The sequence below is a fragment of the Colobus angolensis genome, unplaced genomic scaffold (genome assembly GCF_000951035.1).
Source record: "Colobus angolensis palliatus isolate OR3802 unplaced genomic scaffold, Cang.pa_1.0 Scaffold448, whole genome shotgun sequence".
Lineage (NCBI taxonomy): Eukaryota > Metazoa > Chordata > Mammalia > Primates > Cercopithecidae > Colobus > Colobus angolensis.
The window spans coordinates 190,393-211,182 of record NW_012117910.1 but is presented as its reverse complement, the minus strand read 5'-3'; the positions used below and the strand labels follow the sequence as shown (position 1 = coordinate 211,182).

General features: G+C 46.4%; 1 protein-coding gene across 3 annotated transcripts in view; it reads left to right on the top strand.

Annotated features, from left to right (window-relative positions):
* The window catches only part of ASCC2 (activating signal cointegrator 1 complex subunit 2), a 52,570-nt gene that overhangs the window by 9,111 nt on the left and 22,669 nt on the right, over positions 1 to 20,790 (top strand). The window contains exons 3-8 of one of the 3 annotated variants that reach the window (XM_011957681.1): positions 3,708 to 3,866; positions 4,230 to 4,400; positions 7,268 to 7,397; positions 13,458 to 13,525; positions 15,071 to 15,181; positions 16,322 to 16,434. In XM_011957681.1, coding sequence (XP_011813071.1) covers positions 3,708 to 3,866; positions 4,230 to 4,400; positions 7,268 to 7,397; positions 13,458 to 13,525; positions 15,071 to 15,181; positions 16,322 to 16,434 — 752 coding nt within the window. The remainder of the gene's footprint in view (positions 1 to 3,707; positions 3,867 to 4,229; positions 4,401 to 7,267; positions 7,398 to 13,457; positions 13,526 to 15,070; positions 15,182 to 16,321; positions 16,435 to 20,790) is intronic. The other 2 variants (XM_011957683.1, XM_011957682.1) reach the window with 2 other exon arrangements.

Here is a 20,790-nt window from a genome sequence, read left to right as displayed (position 1 = left end):
TTGAGACGGAATCTCACTCTGTCGCCCACCCAGGCTGGAGTGCAATGGTGCGATCTCTGCTCACTGCAACCTCCACCTTTTGGTTTCAAGCGATTCTTCTGCCTCTGCCTCCGGAGTAGCTTGAGATTACAGGCGTGTGCCACCACGCCCAGCTAATTTTTGAATTTTTAGTAGAAACGTGGTTTTACCATGTTGGTCAGCCTGGTCTCAAACTCCAGACCTCGTGATCCGCCCGCCTCGGCCTCCCAGAGTGCTGGGATTACAGGTGTGAGCCACTACGCCCAGCTGGTCCTCCCATTTTATACAACTTTATTGAGGCATCGTTGAAGGACAATAAACTGCACATATTTAAAATATGCAGTTTGTCAACACCTATGAAAAGAAAGGGTTTTTTCTTTTGAGGTGGAGTCTCACCTGTTGCCCAGGCCGGGGTGCAGTGGCGTGATCTCGGCTCACTGCAACCTCCGCCTCCCAGGTTCAAGTGATTCTCCTGTCTCAGCCTCCCGAGTAGCTGGGATTATAGGCATGTGCCACTACACCTGGCTAAGTTGTACATTTTTGATAAGAGACGGGGTTTCACAGTGTTGGCCAGGCTGGTCTCAAACTCCTGGCCTCAAGTGGTGGGCCCGCCTTGGCCTCTGAAAGTGCTGGGGTTACGGGCATGAGCCACTGTACCCAGCCAACATTTTTAAAATTAAAATATGCAATTTGATTGGTTTTTCCATGTGTATACATGCATGAAACTATCATCATCAATGAACATTTCTACCATCCCTAAAAGTTTTCTTGTGCCTGCCTGCAATTCATGCCTTCCTCTCACCCTTTCCCCATGCAAACCACTGGTCTGAAAGCACTTTTAATGCTGTTCAAGTGGTATAGAGAGGTGAGCACAGAATGCAGGTGCTGAGGGAGAGCTTAGATGAGCTCCTAATCCAGCTGGGGTGGGAGTCAGGGAGGCTTCCTGGAGGAGGTGAGATTGGAACTGGGGTCAGAAGGACAATCAGTGAGACCAGGATGGCACACAGATACCAGAGGTCATTTAATAGGTCTACAGCGTAAGCTTTGGCTCAAATCCTGCCTCAGTTGTCTCTTTAATCCCATGACCTTGGGAAAGTTCCTGAACCTTACTGTTTGATTCCTCCTCTAAAATGGGATGAATACTATGTCTTTTTAAAATAGTTTTTGTAGATTGAAAAAGAAATAGGGGCTGTGGGTTGTGTCTGCTTAGTGGCTGGCACAGGGCAGATCCACAATAAGTGGTACTTTCATTTGCATCATTCCAGCATTCACCAAATCTGTCTCCTACCTCCCAGTACAATGTGTGCCCTTTTGTTATGGCCCATGTTTATGCCTCCATAAAAATGTTTGTTTCGTTTAAAGTCCTTATCCTCCAATGCTCGAATGCTTGGAGGCTTGGAGGAAGGCTGCTTGCTCTGGGAAGCCATCCCTTATCCTCCAGGTGCTGTTAATTCCCTTCTGCATTTCCACAGTCCCTCTGCCAGGTCTGAGCTGTCACTTCCTCTGTTTTGTGCTCACTTGGTGATTTAGATGTCCATCTTCCCCCTGTGGGATTGCATGGAAAGTAGAATCTCAGGGGATGTGTGTGTGTGTGTGTGTGTGTCAGGAGAATGAGTAGCCTGGCGTGTGTGTGTGTGTGTGTGTGTCTGTCTCAGGAGAATGAGTAGCCTGGCCTGAGTGAGAAGTGAGGGAAGAGGTAAAGTGCCAACAGATAGAGGAGGGAGGAAGCTTGGAAACCAAGAAAATGTATTTTGGCTCCTGACAGTTGTTTTGAACTTGTTTCAGCCAGCAGAATTTCTTTTTCAACGGATTTGTACCTGTAACTCCATGATATAAATTTCATTTAAATGGGAGGGGGTCCTGCAGACCCACATGATAGGTGGCCTTGAAGAATCCTTGTGGTACCCAACAGGCTCTATAGTTTGGAAACTCACCTAAGACAGTAGGAAGGCATAGATGGTTCTTGAGGAGGCTGACCTCTTATCAGTCTCAGTTTTTCTATATCCTCTGGATCAACAGACCTGGAAATGGATGGACTGTGGTTGATAAGAGCTGACACATTGCCTGGCCATCCTCCTGTTACCACTTCCCCAGAGAAAGCACCCCTTATGTAGTCAGAGGAGAAGACTTAGCCCATCTCCTCTTTATGGTGAACAAAGTAAGGTTTGTTCATGACAAGTAGGGGCTGGAAGGGAGAACTTGTGATTCTATGCTGACACTTACAGTTACTTGATTAGAATATTTTATGTAAAAAAATTACTGAAGTTGTTTTTTCTGGTTATAAAAAAGATACAGCATAGTGATACAAACAGTATGATGCTATTTGTGTAAGAAAGAACAGACCCAAACAAATTGTTTTTATGGGTATAATTTAATGTAAATGCCTGGAAGAGGTCTGCAAGGACACCCACCAGATGGTGAGTGGTTACCTCTGCAGGGAACATGGGGCCAGGGAGTGTAGTCCCAGGCAGCTCACCTTCTCTGTACCCTTGTAAGTTTTTGAAAGAAAAGATGCTTGTGTCAAATTATATAATTAAAAATTAATTTAAAAAGTAATATATGTGGCCGGGAGAGGTGGCTCATACCTTTAATTCTAGCACTTTGGGAGGCCAAGGCAGGTGGATGGCTTGAGCTCAGGAATTTGAGACCATCCTGGGCAACATTGGCGAAACCCCATCTCTTCTAAAAATAAAAAAAATTAGCCAGGCATGGTGGTGCGCACCTATAGTCCTAGCTACTCAGGAGGCTGAGGCGGGGGATCACCTGAGCTCAGGAGGTAGAGGCTGCAGTGAGCCCAGATTATGCCACTACACTTCAGCCTGGGCAACGGGAGTGAGACCTGTCTTAAAAAAAAAAAAAAAGGCCGGGCGCGGTGGCTCAAGCCTGTAATCCCAGCACTTTGGGAGGCCGAGACGGGCGGATCACGAGGTCAGGAGATCGAGACCATCCTGGCTAACATGGTGAAACCCCGTCTCTACTAAAAAATGCAAAAAACTAGCCGGGCGAAGTGGTGGGCGCCTGTAGTCCCAGCTACACGGGAGGCTGAGGCAGGAGAATGGCGTGAACCCGGGAGGCGGAGCTTGCAGTGAGCTGAGATCTGGCCACTGCACTCCAGCCTGGGCGACAGAGCGAGACTCCGTCTCAAAAAAAAAAAAAAAAAAAAGTAATATGTGAATATATGTTCTTTTTTTTTTAATGGGAAAGTCTATTCAAGCCACAATTCCCCACCCCCCACCCCCATCAGAGATAACCACTATTAGCTTTGGGACATCATCTCCCCAACTTCTTTTTTAAAAATCGATACCAGTGTGTGAATATATTTATACTTTTTATAAACCGAAAACTACGCTCTGGTTTTTCTTCAGAACAAATAAATCTTTTGCCTTTTACTAAAAAAGAAAAACAAAAACTGATTATATTAAATAGAGAGTTTTGTATCCTGCTTTCTCTTCCCTTAACCTTCCCCTGTGTCATTAAATCTACTCCAAAAACATGGATTTTAATTATCACCTAGTGTTCGCTGGATGCAACCATGCCCTCTTTGTTAGACACACTTGGTTCTTTATGCTTAAAAGCTCCTTGGAGGGTCACCGGTTGGAACAGCCAAGTGTTGTCATTGCTGTGGGTTGGCAAATGGGCCCTCGCTGACTAACCTCTGCCACGTTAACACGTGGTTTTTGGATCCGTAGCACCCCGAGCAGAAGGCAGACCGGTATTTTGTGTTATACAAACCGCCCCCTAAAGACAACATTCCCGCCCTAGTGGAGGAGTACCTGGAACGCGCCACCTTCGTAGCCAATGACCTCGACTGGCTCCTGGCCTTGCCTCACGATAAATTCTGGTGCCAGGTAACATTCTATAAAAATTAACGCTAAGACAAAGCACATGACATGCCGTTGGTTGGTTGCTTTTGTTGTTTTTCTTCCCTTAGGAAGTGCTTTTTGTCTACTTCTTACACTGGATCCTTAACAGCAAATTATGGTTTGGATTGCTCTGTCTTGTATCACAATCTTAATGTTTACACACCTTTCAAAGTGTCAATTTTAGAATCTTGTGTTTAGTCCTCAGCTCATTCAAACCTCTTTGGTCCCTTGGGGTCGGATTGTTTGGAATAGGGCAGGGCTGATGGGCATTGAGCCCTTGCACAGTCCACCCACAAGTCCCTGGGGCCTCAGGGATAAATCCTCGCTCTCTTCTGTCTCCTGGCTTAGGTAATCTTTGACGAGACTCTACAGAAGTGCCTGGACTCCTACCTGCGCTATGTCCCCCGCAAGTTCGACGAGGGGGTGGCCTCAGCCCCTGAGGTTGTTGACATGCAGAAGCGCCTCCATCGAAGTGTTTTTCTCACCTTCCTCCGCATGTCCACTCACAAGGAATCCAAAGTAAGCCACTGATCCCATGACAGGTCGTCACCTGACACTTGACACCTCTGTGCCAAGCTCTCCACCCCTGGGAAGGAAGGCTCTGGAGGCATTGAGTTTCCTCTTTGTCTCCCCTCCATCTTTATTCCCTCTGTTGGGGAAGAAATCTGTGCCACCTCCCTTATCCTCTAATTCACTAGGTTGGTCTGTGTTACACCCAGTGTTTCCATCAAAGAGAGCCGAAGGCCGTTTGCCAGCTGACGCGTGACTACCTTGACTTGTGCGTCAGAGAGAAAAACATTGATTCTGACTTCTTAAAGGAACTTGTGTACTCTTTTAAAAAATCTTTACTGTTTTTTTTCATGACTTTAAAAATAATACTGCTGCCTCTAAACAACCCAAACATTGCAGAAATATGAATGTCACTGACAAAATCTCAGCCCTGCAAAATAACCACTGTTAAGTGCATCTTTCTTTTCCTTTTTTTTTTTGAGACGGAGTCTCGCTCTGTCGCCCAGGCTGGAGTGCAGTGGCCAGATCTCAGCTCACTGCAAGCTCCGCCTCCCGGGTTCACGCCATTCTCCTGCCTCAGCCTCCCGAGTAGCTGGGATTACAGGCGCCCGCCACCTCGCCCGGCTAGTTTTTTGTATTTTTTGGTAGAGACGGGGTTTCACCATGTTAGCCAGGCTGGTCTCGAACTCCTGACCTGAGGTGATCCGCCTGTCTCGGCCTCCCAAAGTGCTGGGATTACAGGCTTGAGCCACCGCGCCCGGCCTCTTTTCCTTTTTTGAGACAGGATGTCACTCTGTTGCCCAGGCTGGAGGGCAGTGACACAATTATAGCTCATTGCAGCTTCGATCTCCCAGGCTCAAGTGATCCTCCCACCTCAGCCCCCCAAATAGCTGAGATACAGGCATGCACCATCATGCCTGGCTAATTTATTTGATTTTTAGTAGAGACGAGGCCTCTCTTTGTTTCTCAGGCTAGTCTTGAACTCCTGAACTCAAGTTATATTCTCACCTGAGGCTCCCAAAGTGCTGAAATTACAGGCATGAGCCACTACACCCAACCTTGTTACATGCTTATTTCTCCAGAGAATTTATTCCCTTTGAATGTGTGTGTGTGTGTATTTAAAAAATAGGATCTTGCTTTTTAAAAAGTTTTATAATATGGACATATTCTTTTCCTTTTTCTTTATTTTTGGAGACAGAATCTCTGTCACCCAAGCTGGAGTGCAGTGGCGCAATCATAGCTTCCTGCAGCCTCAAACTCCTGAGCTCAAGGAATCCTCCTGCCTCAGCCTTCAAAGTACCTGGGACTACAGGCACCACCACACCTGGCTAATTTAAAAAAATTTTTTTGGGCAGAGGGGAGCTTGCTATGTTGCCCCGGTTGGTTTTGAATTCCTGGCTTCAAGCAGTCCTCCCTCCTCAGCCTCCCAAGTAGCTGGGATTATAGGCACTAGCCACCACACCTGGCCTAGAATGGAAATTTCCAAATACACATAAATATAACATTTTCTTTTCTTTCTTTTTTTTTTCTTGAGATGGAGTTTCACCCTTGTTGCCCAGGCTGGAGTGCAATGGCATGATCTCTGCTCACTGCAGCCTCCACCTCCTGGATTCAAGCATTCTCCTACCTCAGCCTCCCAAGTTGCTGGGATTACAGGCATCTGCCACCATGCCCATCTAATTTTTGTATTTTTAGTAGAAATGGGGTTTCACCATGTTGGCCAGGCTTATCCTGAACTCCTGACCTCATTCGCCCACCTCGGCCTCCCAAAGTGCTGGGATTACCGGCGCGAGCCATTGCGCCTGGCCACAAATACAAAATTTTCATGTACAAAGTACAGTGAATCCCATGTACCCTTCAACAATTACCAACATTCTGCCAGTCTCGTTTTATCTCTCCCCCTAAAGCAATCCCAGATAGCATACTAATTTATCTGCAAATATTTCAGGATGAATTCCCAACTGACTGTTTTATAGCATGTTTTGTTTCTTTTTACATTTAAAGGGAGAATGGGCCTGGTATGGTGGCTCACGTCTATAATCCCAGTACTTTGGGAGGCCGAGGCAGGTGGATCATTTGAGGTCAGGAGTTCAAGACCAGCCTGCCCAACATGGCGAAACCCTGTCTCTACTAAAAATACAAAAATTAGCTGGGGGTGGTGGCGAGCTCCTGTAATCCCAGCTACTTGGGAGGCTGAGGCAGGAGAATGGCGTGAACCCGGGAGGCGGAGCTTGCAGTGAGATGCCACTGCACTCCAGCCTGGGCGACAGAGCAAGACTCTGTCTAAAAAAATAATAATAATAATAAAATTAAATTTAAAAAAAATTTTTAAGTGGGGGCTGGACACTGTGGGTCACACCTGTAATCCCAGCACTTTGGGAGGCCAAGGCAAGCGCATTGCTTGAGATCAGGAGTTCAAGACCAACTTGAGCAATATAGGGAAACCCTATCTCTACAAAAAATACAAAAATTAGCCAGGCGTTGTGGCACGTGCCTATAGTCCCGACTACTCGAGAGACTGAAGTGGAAGGATGGCTTGAGCTGAAGAGGTGGAGTTTGCAATGAGCAGAGATTGCACCACTGCACATCAGCCTGGGCAACAGAGCCAGACCCTGTCTCAAAAAAAAAAAAAAAAAAAGACATGATAATACAGCCAGTTCTAAAAGTCATGGGGATGTTTAGAGACACAAAGACACAGATAGATGAACAACAACAAAAAAAGGTGGGGAGAATGGCCATTGCTCCAGGTCTATGTATAAGGCATCATTAGCCAGTCCCCATTTGATGGACCCAAAGATTATTTCTCATGAGTTTGCTATTTGTAATGTAGGAGTGTTCAGAAAATCTCTATCCTTTCTCTCTGCATTTTTCTTTAGGATCACTTCATTTCCCCTTCTGCGTTTGGAGAAATCCTCTACAATAACTTCCTCTTTGACATTCCAAAGATCCTGGACCTCTGTGTGCTCTTTGGAAAAGGCAACTCACCACTGCTCCAGAAGATGATAGGTGTGTAGGATGTGGGACTGGGAGGATGCACCGAGATGGCCTCCACATGCCAAACTAAAGGTTGCAAAGGCCAGTGCTTTGACAGTGCCCTGGGACTCACGGCGGTAGGGGCAGGGAGTCTTGGGAAATTGCTTAACAGATATATGAGTGTCATCTCAAAATGACTAGGTAGTGACACTACCTAGGGAGGTGGAAACAAAACTGTGTACCAGACAGTTCCTCAAGGATCTGGAAGTTTTTTTGTTGTTGTTTTGTTTTGTTTTGTTTTGTTTTGTTTCCCAGGAGAATCACTTGAACCTGGGAGGCAGAAGTTGCAGTGTTTGAGATGAAACAAGCCTTCATCTCAAAAAAAAAAAAAAAAGAGAGAGACAAAGCCTTACTCTGTCACTCAGGCAAGAGTGCCGTGGTGCAATCATATCTCCCTGTAGCTTCACATTCCTGGACTCAAGCTATCCCCCCCAACTCAGCCTCCCAGATACCTGGGACTACAGGTGCACGCCACTATGCCTAGCAAATCAAACAAATTTTCAGTAGATGGGGTCTCACTATGTTGTTCCAACTGGTCTCAAACTCATGGCCCCAAGTGATCCTCCTGCCTTGGCTTCCTGAACAGCTGAGATTACAGTGTAAGCCAGCATTCTGGCTTGGGAGTGTATTAGTATTATGCAATTGGCCATGCGTCAGACATAGGAATGGGGAAGTTTCCTTTGGCGATGAATGTAAGAACAGCAGTGATAACTAAGCTAACCTTTATTGGAGCATGTTCCGGGGACCCGGCATTCTGCCAAGTACTCCACATATGTCATGTCAATTGGATCCTCACAGCAGCCCTGTGAGATAAGTGCTGTCATCATCCCCACTTACAGATAAGGAAACTGAGGTTCAAATGTAGGGGACTTTCCTGAGAGGATATGACTAATAAGTGGCCCAGTCGGGACGTGTGTCCACGTAGACCTGACTCTCAAACTCTTGCTCTGCAACTCCCTGCTTGAGGGATGATGGCACTGCATCAAAAACGTCATGATTTGCACTGCTGCTGAGAGCAGGTAGGGACAGAGTTCAGAGAGGGCTCTTCTGGGTTGCAAAAGGAACGGACATTAGCAGTTGGATCCCATTAGCAGGCAGAGGGCTAGAAGGTTTAATAAAAAACAAGCAGTTATTTTAGAGGTTCCTCTTTATACACACACACACACACACGCAAATAAGAAAAAAAAAGAAACACAAGCGTTGTGGGATGGTACAGAGGGTGCGTCCCAGTGATATCCTCTTTGAATTGTAACTCATGGAGTTGGGCCTGGCGCAGAGAGGTGTTCACCCTGGATGCCCTTGTCAGCTCCCCTCACCTGGAGCCTGTATGACACAGTCTTCTAAATATCTAGTTACAAAACTGAGTTACCTCTTGTAATGGTCGCTTTCCTTTGTTCTTTCCTTCCTTTTTCTTTTTTTTTTTTTTCTTTTTTTTATGTATTTAGATGGAGTTTCACTCTTGTTGCCCAGGCTGGAGTGCAATGGCGCAATCTCGGCTCACTGCAACCTCCGCCTCCCAGCTTCAAGCGATTCTCTTGCTTCAGCCTCCCAAGTAGCTGGGATTACAGGTATTTTTAGTAGAGATGGGGTTTCTCCATGTTGGTCCAGCTGGTCTCAAACTCCTGACCTCAGGTGATCCTCCCGTCTCAGCCTTCCAAAGTGTTGGGATTACAGGCGTGAGCCACTGCGCCCAGCCTTTTTTTTTCCTTAATGGTAAAGGTAATACATGTTAATTTAAGAAATTTTGAAAGGATATAAAGTATAGTGAAGCAGGAAAGCAGTTACCAGATTTCTACAAGAAACAACCATTTGGTTGTTTTTTCCTTCTAGTCTTTTCTCTGTATTTTTCTTAAACCATACTTGATCATAATGTATATGAAATTTTGCAGCCAGGCGCAGTGGCTCGCACCTGTAATCCCAGCACTTTGGGAGCCGAGGCAGGCAAATCACGAGGTCAGGAGTTCGTGACCAATCTGGCCAACATAGTGAAACCCTGTCTCTACTAAAAATACAAAAAAGTAGCTGGGTGTGGTAGTATGCACCTGTAATCCCAGCTACTCGGGAGGCTGAGGCAGGAGAATCATGTTAACCCAGGAGACAGAGGTTGCAGTGAGCCAAGATGGTGCCATTGCACTCCAGCCTGGGAGACAGTGCAAGACACCATCTCAAAAAAAAAAGAAAAAAAGAAATTTTGCATCCAGCGTTTTCATTGGAATAATCTCTGGTTTCTCATTCATATCTAATTATTTCCTGATCATCAGTTAATCTTTTTTTTTCCCCCCCAGCCTGGGAAACAGTGACACCCTGTCTCTACAAAAAATTAAAAATTAGTCAGGCGTGTTGGCCTGCCCCTGTAGTCTCAGTTACTCTGGAGGTTGATTCGGGAGGATCCCTTGAGCCCAGGATGTTGAGGCTGTAGTGAACTATGATCACACCACTGCCCTCCAGCCTGGGTGACAAAGTGAGATCCTGTCTCTTAGACCCTGACTGAGAAAGACTCCTAGTAATTTTACCACATACTGAGAGGATGGAGCAAGTGAGCACCAGAAGGCACAGTTAGTTAGAGAAACAGTTCTTAGGCCAGTTTGCTTAGAGAGTGGAGCATTCCAGGAGGGCAGCAGCAGGAGACGGGGGAGGGGAAGTTGGAGCCTTGGAGCTGGATTGGGAAGGGCTTCATGCCAGGCTTTAGCACTTGGGGAGTGGTATTGCTTGGTGGCTAAGAAGACAGGCTCTGAAATTGAACTGCCTAATTCACACCACAGCTCTATTCCTGGCTGTGTCCCCTTAACCAAGTCAATTAACTACTATAAGCCCCAGTTTTTTCATCTGCAGAATGGGAAGACATTATATAATATACCTACCCATAGGATGGGTGCAAGGATTAAATTGGGTTGTTGAGGCTAGGTGTGGTGGCTCATGCCTGTAATCTCAGCACTTTGGGAGGCCGAGGCAGGTGGATCATCTGAGGTCAGGAGTTTGAGACCAGCCAGGCCAATATGGCGAAACTCCATCTCTATTAAAAATACAAAAAATTAGCTGGGCATGGTGGCAGGCACCTGTAATCCCAGCTACTCAGGAGGCTGAGGCAGAAGAATCGCTTGAACCTGGGAGGCGGAGATTGCAGTGAGCCAAGATTGTGCCATTGCACTCCAGCCTGGGCAACGAGAGCGAAACTCCGCCTCAAAAAAAAAAAGTAAAAACAAATTGAGTTATTGAAATAGCATGAGTAGAATGCTCAGCACCGTGCCTGGCATGTCACAGCCATTGGTAAGCATGAGCTCTTACTGTGATGAGACCGTGGAGCCTGCAGGAGCTTGGAGCAGGTAACAAGATTCATCTGGCAGCATGCAGGTGGGAAGGGTGGAGACAGGAGGCCTTGTAGGAGGTGGGCGCATCTGTGTGAGTTTGAAGGTGAGAGCCTGGCTGGGCTGCTGGGGAAGAAAAGGAAATCCAGGAACCTGATTTAAGCAGGGCTTGGTGAGGTCATCTAGAACTGGTGTTGGTTGCAGAAAAAAGGCCCTTTGGGAGGTGGGAGAGGGAGCTGTGGGTAGAGGGGAGGTTCAGCATGGGACCTATTGGGTGTAAGATGCTGCAGGTATCCAGAGGGGACTGCGTGGTGATGGGAGAGTGAGAAAGCCCACTCACTGCCTGGGCTCCGAATCATCTGGATCACTGGCTCCTTTGAGAATCATGAAAACGTCTATACAGAAAAATGTCCTTCCTCATAGATTCTGAGGTGTTTTTTTAAGAGTTCTCAGACCTTGAGATTGAGAATCCTAAACTGGCTTATTAAGAAGGGCCCCTTCTTTGGCTCTTTGAGGGGAGTCAGCACAAAAGAAGTCAGGACCAGGCCTCAGGAGCCCCTTCACTCTGTGTGTGTGTGTGTAGACAGGGAGTGATGCAGAGAAGGTGCCTGCAGTTTCTGTCTGTCCCTCTCACACACACATACACAGCAACTCTCTTTTTAACCTTTGAGCAGAAGGTATAAGAAGGGGCAGCCTCCAATTTCTATACTGCAGAAACTCAGGCAAAGTGATCACTTGTAAGAGGATTGACAAGTGAAAGAAGGTGGGAGAAAGGGGACTGGTTGAGTGTTCTGTGAGTAGAAGCCCAGTTCCTTACGTTGCCTTTTTTTTCTCCCAAGCGATCCTCCCACCTTGACCTCCTAAGTACCTATCCCTATTCCCCCACCTTTTTTTTTAACCTTCAAGGCTGGTATTATGCATCAACAAGTGTAATTTTGAAAGCAAGCCCTTTCAGTTAGACTCTCAGCACTGCTTTGCAAACCAGGAATGACTTGGGCCTTGGCCCAATTGTGGACTGCAGTGATCTACTTGGCGGTATCTCCCTTCACCCTGGGTTTTTGAACTGCTTTCATCTGAGAAGGGACATTTCAAAGGATGCCATTGCTGTTTCTTACATTTTTATTATTTCTTTAGGAGATAAAAAGTTAAGATCGTCACTGTCATTAGAATCAGATGAAGGTGAGGAAAGGGACTTAGAAGACCCCAAGAATAGAGTATGAAATTTGATCTATACTAATAGTATAGTATACTGTTATACTATAGTATAATAGTATACTGGGTCAGGAGGCATTGCGTGGAGTAGGTGACACCTGCTTTATGGTGGAGTTAGCTCTAGGAAGGCACTCCAAACAGAAGGCGGGGACAGGGCTGGTTTTCTGAGGTTAAGAATGGTGTGAGGGAAGAGTGCGGTGTAGGGAAGGGGGAAAGGGTGGCCTGGGATACCAGCAGAGGCCAGATCTCACAGGGCCTTTTGTGCCACGGTCAGGAGTTTGGACTTAACCTTGAGGGTTTTATAGGAAGAACAGAGTTTGGTGGGGAGATAGCTCTGTCATTCCTTGCCTGTCAGGAGTAGGAGGTGGGTGTGGATGGTCTGAGCACACCTTCACAGGTTATGGGATCAGCACCCATCTGGAGATGGGAGGTGCTGAGCAAGTCTGGGCTGGTAAAACTCAGCTTTCTGGAATCAAGAAATGCAGTGGCGTGGCATCCAGGAAAGTGCTTACAGAAAGTCCAGCCACCTAGTGACTTGCTTACTCACCCAGCCCCATCTGGTTTTTGAACTCATTCATTTTTCAAATCCTCCAGAGTCCAGCAAGGGCTGCAGGGTCAAAGGAAACCAAGGACAGACTTGCCCAAAGGCAGAGAACATCTAGAATTCAGAACATCCTGACCATCAGCCAGCCTTAGATGGTGGGATTATAGGGGGCCAAGAACCCTGGCCTCTTAAAGGTGTTGGCATTTCACATTGTCACATCCCCAAGCTAGCTGTGATCTTCCTTCCCTCCCTCCCTCCCTCTCTCACCATTTGGGCAGCCAGAACACTTGGTTTCTGTTCCAGTTACCATATGCTCAAACCTACGCACTTACAGCGGCAGCACTTGGAGAATAGTAAACACTCGGAGACAAGCTTCATCTTATAGGAACAACTGCAAGTGTGTGGTAAATCTGTCTCCAGGTCCTTCTCAGGCCTCTCACCTTGGAGTAGGATTAGTCTGGTTAGCATATCTACAAGTGGAAGGTATGAAATTTCCAGAGAAATATCTCCCGGCAATCTCCTCACATTATTGGAGAGTCCTGGATTATTGCATCCATGTTTCTTGAGCAAAGAGATCCTATCTGCTTATTTTCCTGGATGACTAACTCCAACTTCCAGAGCCATAGCTGTCATAGGAGGCAGGGTGCCCAAGTGTGATCACTCCTTGGGGACATCAGGGTGAGCTGGTTTGACCAGGGCAGGTCTTTTATGTAATTCACTAGGCAGAGGTACTTAAAAGGTTAAATCATATTGAGCAAGGTCCCTCCCCAATCCTGGGGAAGCTTCTAGGCTGGGCCAAAGCTCAGCGCCAGCAAGGCCTGGGGCCAGAACTCATCCAAGGTCCTAGCTGCAGATGGGATTAGGAAAAGGGAGAAAGGCCACAGACATGCTGGCAACCATATGTAATGTGTCTTATTCACTCCACCAAGCCCCCACCTTTTCTCATTTCCAACCTTTCTCTTCTCTTTTTAGGAAACATCTTTACACAGCAGCCAAGTTACTACAATGACCTGGATGAAACCCTGCCTACCATCCTTCAGGTACCGGCTCTTGGCCCTGCGCAGGGGAGGTTAAGCTTGGGGGATAGGCCACCTCCCTAACTCAGTGGTGTTTCCTGACTTTCCTGGAAGAGCTGAGGAGAAGTTTATTCCCTGACTCCCCCGTCTCCCCAGACAGTCTCTTTGTCTTACCCCTGACTACATCTCTTTAAATTCTCCCTTTTCGGCCAGGCGCGGTGGCTCAAGCCTGTAATCCCAGCACTTTGGGAGGCCGAGACGGGCGGATCACGAGGTCAGGAGATCGAGACCATCCTGGCTAACACAGTGAAACCCCGTCTCTACTAAAAAATACAAAAAACTAGCCGGGCGAGGTGGCAGGCGCCTGTAGTCCCAGCTACTCGGGAGGCTGAGGCAGGAGAATGGTGTGAACCCGGCAGGCGGAGCTTGCAGTGAGCTGAGATCCGGCCACAGTACTCCAGCCCGGGCGACAGTGCGAGACTCCGCCTCAAAAAAAATAAATAAATAAATAAATAAATAAATTCTCCCTTTTCCCTTTTGAACAAGACAGCCTTAAGCCTAAGGGCTGGCTGTCTGGCGCTCCTACAGACAGAGTTTGGCTTGCATTTTGTGTTGCTTGCCAACAGCCATATGCCTCTAAGGATATCCCTTTAAGAGACCAGTGTTTCTCAAAAAGTAGCTTTAAAGTTGTATAAAATTATTTCATGAAATAATGTTCATTGTAGAAAATTTGGAAAATAAAAAATAAAAGAGGAACATTACCATTCCCTCATAATCCCACCACCAAGAGATATCCACTATGCACAGTAAGTTTTGGAATCCTTACATGCTAGCCTCCTTAAAAATGGCACAGTCCCCTATGCTGGACTCTGTTTTCCTCTCACTGTTGATTTGTCTTATTTCAATGTAGTTTCCATAAATAGCTATCTACAGGGGCTCTAAAGATTTGTTATACATTGCGAAAGGTATATCTTAAATGTGCATTATCATACTTGCTTGGCCTATATGGTCAGATAATATCTACAGGATTCTGGGAGGGAAGACAGGATCTTGCTCTGTCACTGAGGCTAGAGTGCAGTGGCACAATCATAGCTCACTGCAACCTTGAACTCTTGGCCTCAATTGATCCTCCCACCTCAGCCTCCCAAGTAGCTGGGATTACAAGTACATACCATCTTGCCCAGCTAATTTAAAAAAATTTTTGTAGAGATGGGGGTCTTACTATGTTGCCCAGGCTGGTCTTGAACTTCCGGCCTCAAACGATCCTCCATCCTGGGCCTCTCAAAGTTCGGGGATTACAGGAGTGAGCCACCACACCTGGCCCCAGGTTGTCTTTTTAATCCTCTCCGCCCTCCTGTAAGAAGGATGCTGCCATCATTCCCGTCTTACATAGTTTTTACTCTGACCTTACTATTGGAGAAGGTAATTGTCTCAGCTTATATCCTGGAAACATGGATAAATATTGTAGAAACTCCAAGGCAGTTTTCAGATCACCTGAACCTGGCTCTGGCCAGGGGTCCTAGCCCTGGTTCAGTATAATGTGAGAGCGCCCGTTCTTGTCTTTCACAGGTCTTCAGCAATATCCTCCAGCACTGTGGTTTGCAAGGGGACGGGGCCAGTACCACACCCCAGAAGCTCGAGGAGAGGGGCCGATTGACCCCCAGCGACATGCCTCTCCTGGTAAGGTTGCCCTTCAGCCCAGTCTCTTTCCTGCTGGGTCCCCCCAACCAGGGCCTGGCTACCCAGAGGCCGGGAAGATTGCCCCAGTAGAGGACCCAGTGGTCTCTTCCCAGACCAGGGCCCCTTCCCCGCCAGGGCCCCTTTCCCCAGTGCAGTGAGCAACTATTATGTCCTATCACACAGGTTTAGAACATTTTCAGTTGGCTTGGATTTCTCTCTGGGAGCCTCATTTACAGAGTAGTGGAAAGAACCGGGGAATAAGAATTCAGAGTCCTCATTTATTTCAGTTTGACATGTTCATTTGTGCATTATTCATTGAGCCATTCATTCAGTGGACTTATATTGAGGAGTCTACAGCATGTGCCAGACCCAGTGCTATGTCTGGAGATAAGGCAGTAAACAAAAGCAGACTGGCCCCTGCGCTCATGGAATTTAGAGTTGACAAGGGTGACAGAAGGCAGACATTCAGGAAGCCTCGATGTGTCAGGTGCTGCCCTAAGCCCTGGAGATAGAACAGGAACAAAGCAGCTATGAGCTATCCTCCTAGAGATTGTGATTGCATTTCAGAAGGGCACGTGGCAGGTGCTGTGGGAACAAATCATTTTACCCCTCGGAACCTCGGTTTCCTTATCTGTAAAATAGAGATCCTCAACAGCTTCCCAGCCTACTTTTCAGAGTTGTCATAAGAACCAGGAAAGTGTGTAAGAAACTTAGAAGAAAGTGTTTTGTATACCCACTTCAAGATGTGAAAAACCTATGGACTTGATATTCTTGTCCTGCCTCGGATATTCCTTCTTTGCATGATGTCTTCAGATTCAAGAGTTGGTTTTCCTTTAACTTAGAAGAGGGAATCATATTATCTCAGAACTGGAAGTAACCCTAGTGATGATTGGGTGTAAGGCCATTGGAGCTACCATAGAAAGACCTGAGGCTTAGAGAGGTTAGGTGACTCACCCAGATCGTGCTCCTGAAGATAGACCAGCCAGGCTTTGCCCGGAACCTCCAGTGTTCCCTTCCTCCCATGTTAACATCCTGCCTGTTTGGGACCCTGACCGTGTTAAAGTTGTCTCAGACACTCTGCAGATCTGTATGTGCGGTGCGGGCAGAGGAGAAAAATGCAGTGTATTCTTTTGGCAACAGGAGTTAAAGGACATTGTTCTCTACCTTTGTGATACCTGTACCACACTTTGGGCCTTTCTGGACATCTTCCCTTTGGCTTGCCAGACCTTCCAGAAGCATGACTTTTGTTACAGGTATGGTAGTAGTTCTGACTGTTGAAATAGAGGTACTGGCTTATGTACTAATTTAACAAATATTTACTCATTTAACAAATATTTACTGGGTGCTTAGAATGTGCCAGTCTTCCAGCCTGGGGATGCAGCAGTGAAAACGACAGATAAGCCTCCTGCTTGTGTGGAGCCTGCATTTTAGAAGCGCTCCCATTTTTTGGCCAAGACCAGGATAGGGTAGGGGAAAAAAAATACACACGCACAAACACAAACAATGGGCCAGGCACGGTGGCTCATGCGTAATCCCAGCACTTTGGGAGGCCAAGGTGGGTGGATCACCTGAGGTCAGCAGTTCAAGACCAGCCTGACCAATATGGTGAAACCCCGTCTCTACTAAAATTACAAAAATTAGATGGGCATGGCAGCATGCACCTGTAGTACCAGCTACTCAGGAGGCTGAGACAGGAGAATCAGTTGAACCTGGGCAGCGGAGGTTGCAGTGAGCTGAGATTGTGCCACTATACTCCATCCTGGGCGACAGAGCAAGACACCATCTAAAAAAAAAAACACACAACCAAGAATAGTTTCAGTTCAATAGAGTAGCCTGGGGGGGACACACACAAGGAAACAACAGAGTGCTCCAACGTAGGGCTGGGAGATCACCCTTGAAGGATGTCTGGAAGGAACAGGTATCTTCCAGACAAAGAAAAGTTCCCCTAGCAGGAAGGGCATCTTAGGCAGGTGAAGTGAAGCATGCAGAGGCCCAGAGAGAGAGCTGGGGAGTGAAGTGTGACATGAGGCAGAGTGGGGGGACACACAGGACAGCAGGAAAACAAGCCAGTAACAAGAGCCCACTTTGGGTAAGTCAGTAGAAGTCAGATTGTGAGGAGCCTGGGATGTGCTGGCAGGGCCTTTATGCTATAGGCAGTGGGGAGCCCCTGGAGGCTTTTATCCAAAGGAGCCGTTAGAAAGATCCTGGTGGGATGGAGGCAGATGGGAAAGAGAACATGAGCGAGGGAGGCAGAACCACTTTGCCCTCTTAGCGCCAAGAGCATCTGTTGCTAGTGCAGTGAGAAAGGGGTGGGCATGGGCATTCCAGGCCAGGGTGAAAGGGCCGGCAACCTGCGTATTGCCTCACAGTTGTGGGCACAGGCCTCTTCCCAGTGGCCTCTGACTGTCACTCTAGCAAGACGTCTCTCCCCACCATTTGTATCAGCTTCTGGGAGCTGCCCAACTCCGTGCATTCAGCTGCCTGTCCATTCTGTCATTTACTCACCCATTTAACAAAACATTTATTTAGTCCTTACATGTGCCAGAGATGGCAGCTGGTGCTGTGACCCGTCCCTGGTCGCCTCAGCTTATAAAAATCAGACATTAGGGTTACTGAGCCTCCCAGAGAATGTTAGGATAACGTGCTGCCCAGCATTTTTCCCAGAAGAGAGAGGTATGTAGCTGTCCACTTTTTTAAAAAGATATATTTTCTCATGATAAAAGCAGCATGTGCTTGTAGGACATTTGGCAAATCCAGAAAAGTAGGAAATTAAAATCACCATAAGAAATCGTATTATTCTTAGAATTTTGTACCTTGCATATTTTCACTTATCGTAGGCATTTTCCCATTTTGTTAAAGTGTTTCCCCAAATGTGGCACAGATTGCTTTTGAAAGGCTCTTTGGAGATGGGGAAGGGGTAAGTTTTGGAAGAGCCGACTTTACTGCAAGGGACAGCAGAGGCAGGAGAGAAGCTATGCCCATCTCAGGGTAGGAGGAAGAAAGGGAAACACTTTTGACTAAAGGCAACACTGCCTTTGACCCACAAACACCCTGGGGCTGACCCAGCCTGTTCCAACTGTGCTGGAGGCCAGGAACGCCCTGCTGAGCAAATGTAGCCACCTCAGTTCTCCAGAACTCTCTGAAAGTGGTTACAGTTGCCCAGTTGGCTTTGTTGATAATCCCTCTTGAAATAACCTTTTTCCTCCTTCCTCTCCCATCTACTCAAGTATAGCTGAGTATACCTCTTGCTGCCCTTTTAGAATAAATAATATATTCACATGGTTTAAAACTCAAAAAGTATAAAATACACACTGAGAAGTCTCCCTTTCCACTTTCCCAATTCTGTTATTCACATACAGCCATCGCCATTAGGTTTTTTTGGTGGAATTTTCCAGAGATATGCAAGTATATATGCACATATGAGCAACTATGCACATTATATGTCTCCCTCCTTTTACAAAATTTAAGGCTGGCATATTATGAGTATTTACTGTTTGCATTTTACTTTTTTACTTAACAGTGGTGCCGTATCCGTGCATTAAGCACTCTTTCTCTAATGTCTTTGGTATGGCCAGGTAGAATTCCACTGTATGGAATACCAGATCCCATAGATGGTCCTTTAGGTTTTTTTCAGTTGTTTGCTATACAAAAAAATACTACAGAAGCCAGGCGCAGTGGCTCATGGCCGTAATTCCAGCACTCTGGGAGGCTAAGGCAGGCAGACCACTTGGGGTCAGGAGTTCGAGACCAGCCTGGCCAACATGGTGACATCCCACCTCTACTAAAAATACAAAAATTAGCTGGATGTGGTGGCACACGCCTGTAATTCCAGCTATTCGGGAGGCTGAGGTGGGAGAATTGCTTGAACCCAAGAGGCGGAGGTTGCAGTGAGCAGGGGTTGCACCACTGCCCTCCAGCCTAGGCGACAGAGCGAGACTCTGTCTCATTAAAAGAAAAAAGAAAAAACAAGAATAACTTTGCACACACATCATTTGGTACCTCTGTGAATACATCTGAGGAATAATTCCTAGAAGTAGACTAGCAGAGACAGATGGAATGTGCATTTTTAATTTCCATAGATCTTGCCAAATCGCCCTCCATAGGGGTTGTTCCAATTTACTCTCCCACCAGCAACATATCCTGGCAACAGCTAAACCTGTTTAGGCCAAACTGCCCTCTCTGTCATTTTCTGGGCTATGCTGTGGGCCTCGTAGGGCCCGCCTCTTTTGGCCTAGTTACCCTTTGTTGTGTATAGCATTGTAGTAGGATAGACGTTGCCAGAAACCAGCCAATTGACAGGCACATGTTTACAGAGGACTTGCTCCAAATTCAGCATCAACCTAGACACTTAAGCTGCAGTTCCGGCTTTGGGAAGCTTAAGATGTTCGGGGGAAGAATTATACCACAGAAAAGAGGCAGCTGCAGTTTCACTTGCCAGAGCAACAGGGCAATATATTCCACATGCAGTGCATCTAGTTCTGGAAAGGAAGAATCCCCATGAGTGAGCACGATCAGGAAGTGCACAGGGAGGAGGTGAGCCTGGAATGCTGCATGGAGGAGGAGGAGGAGAATAAGGAGAAAGAAGAGGAGAGCAGTGGCCAGCACTGGCCTGAGAGGAAGCCAGAGGGCTGTGGGAGTGCTGATCTCTGGAAGAATGTTGAGGGGCCGTGCGACTGGGATGGAGAGTTTGAATTTGAGTTGGGAAAGGGTGGTGTGAAATCACCAAGGTGAGAAGCAAGATTGGCTGTACTGTGACAGATATGGATGTACCAGAGAAAATAATTATGGTTTGCTGTCATAAGAGGTAGGGAACTGCTAGCAGGTGTTTTTCTTTTTTTTTTTTATTAGTATAATTATATTTGTTTGAAAATAATTTCATATAAATTATTTTTAATTTACATTTTTTTTAATTTTTTGAGACAGAGTCTCACTCTGTCTTCCAGGCTAGGGTGCAATGTCATGATTTCGGCTCACTGCAACCTCCACCTCCCAGATTCAAGTGATTCTCCCTCCTCAGGCTTCCAAGTAGCTGGAATTACAGGTGCCTGCCCCCATGCCTAGTTATTGTTCATATTTTTAGTGGAGACAGGGTTTCCCATATTGGCCAGGCTGGTCTCAAACTCCTGACCTCAAGTGATCTGCCCACCTCAGCCTCCCAAAGTGCTGGGATTACAGGCAGAAGCCACCATGCACAGCCTTAATTTTATAAAAGTTTTAAGCCAGGTACCTGTAATCTCAGCTTCTTGGGAGGCTGAGGCAGGAGGATCACTTGAACCCAGGAGGTCAAAACCAGCCTGGGCAATATAACTAGACTTCATCTCAAAAAAAAAAATTAATTAGTTAATTTAAAAGTTATAGAAACAGTGCTAACTGGCTTAACTCATAAGCCAATGGAGAAAATATGATACATTTACTTTTTTCTTAAATTTTTTAATTATTACTTTTTATTTTAATATATTTTTTCTCATTTCCAGTGGGATTGGAAAAAATCCTGAGAATATTTAGCCTATTTTCACCAAATACAAATACTATGTTGAGATTTTCATATTAAAACAACTTTTTTTTTTTTTTTTTTTTGAGACAGTCTCACTCTGTTGCCCAGGCTAGAG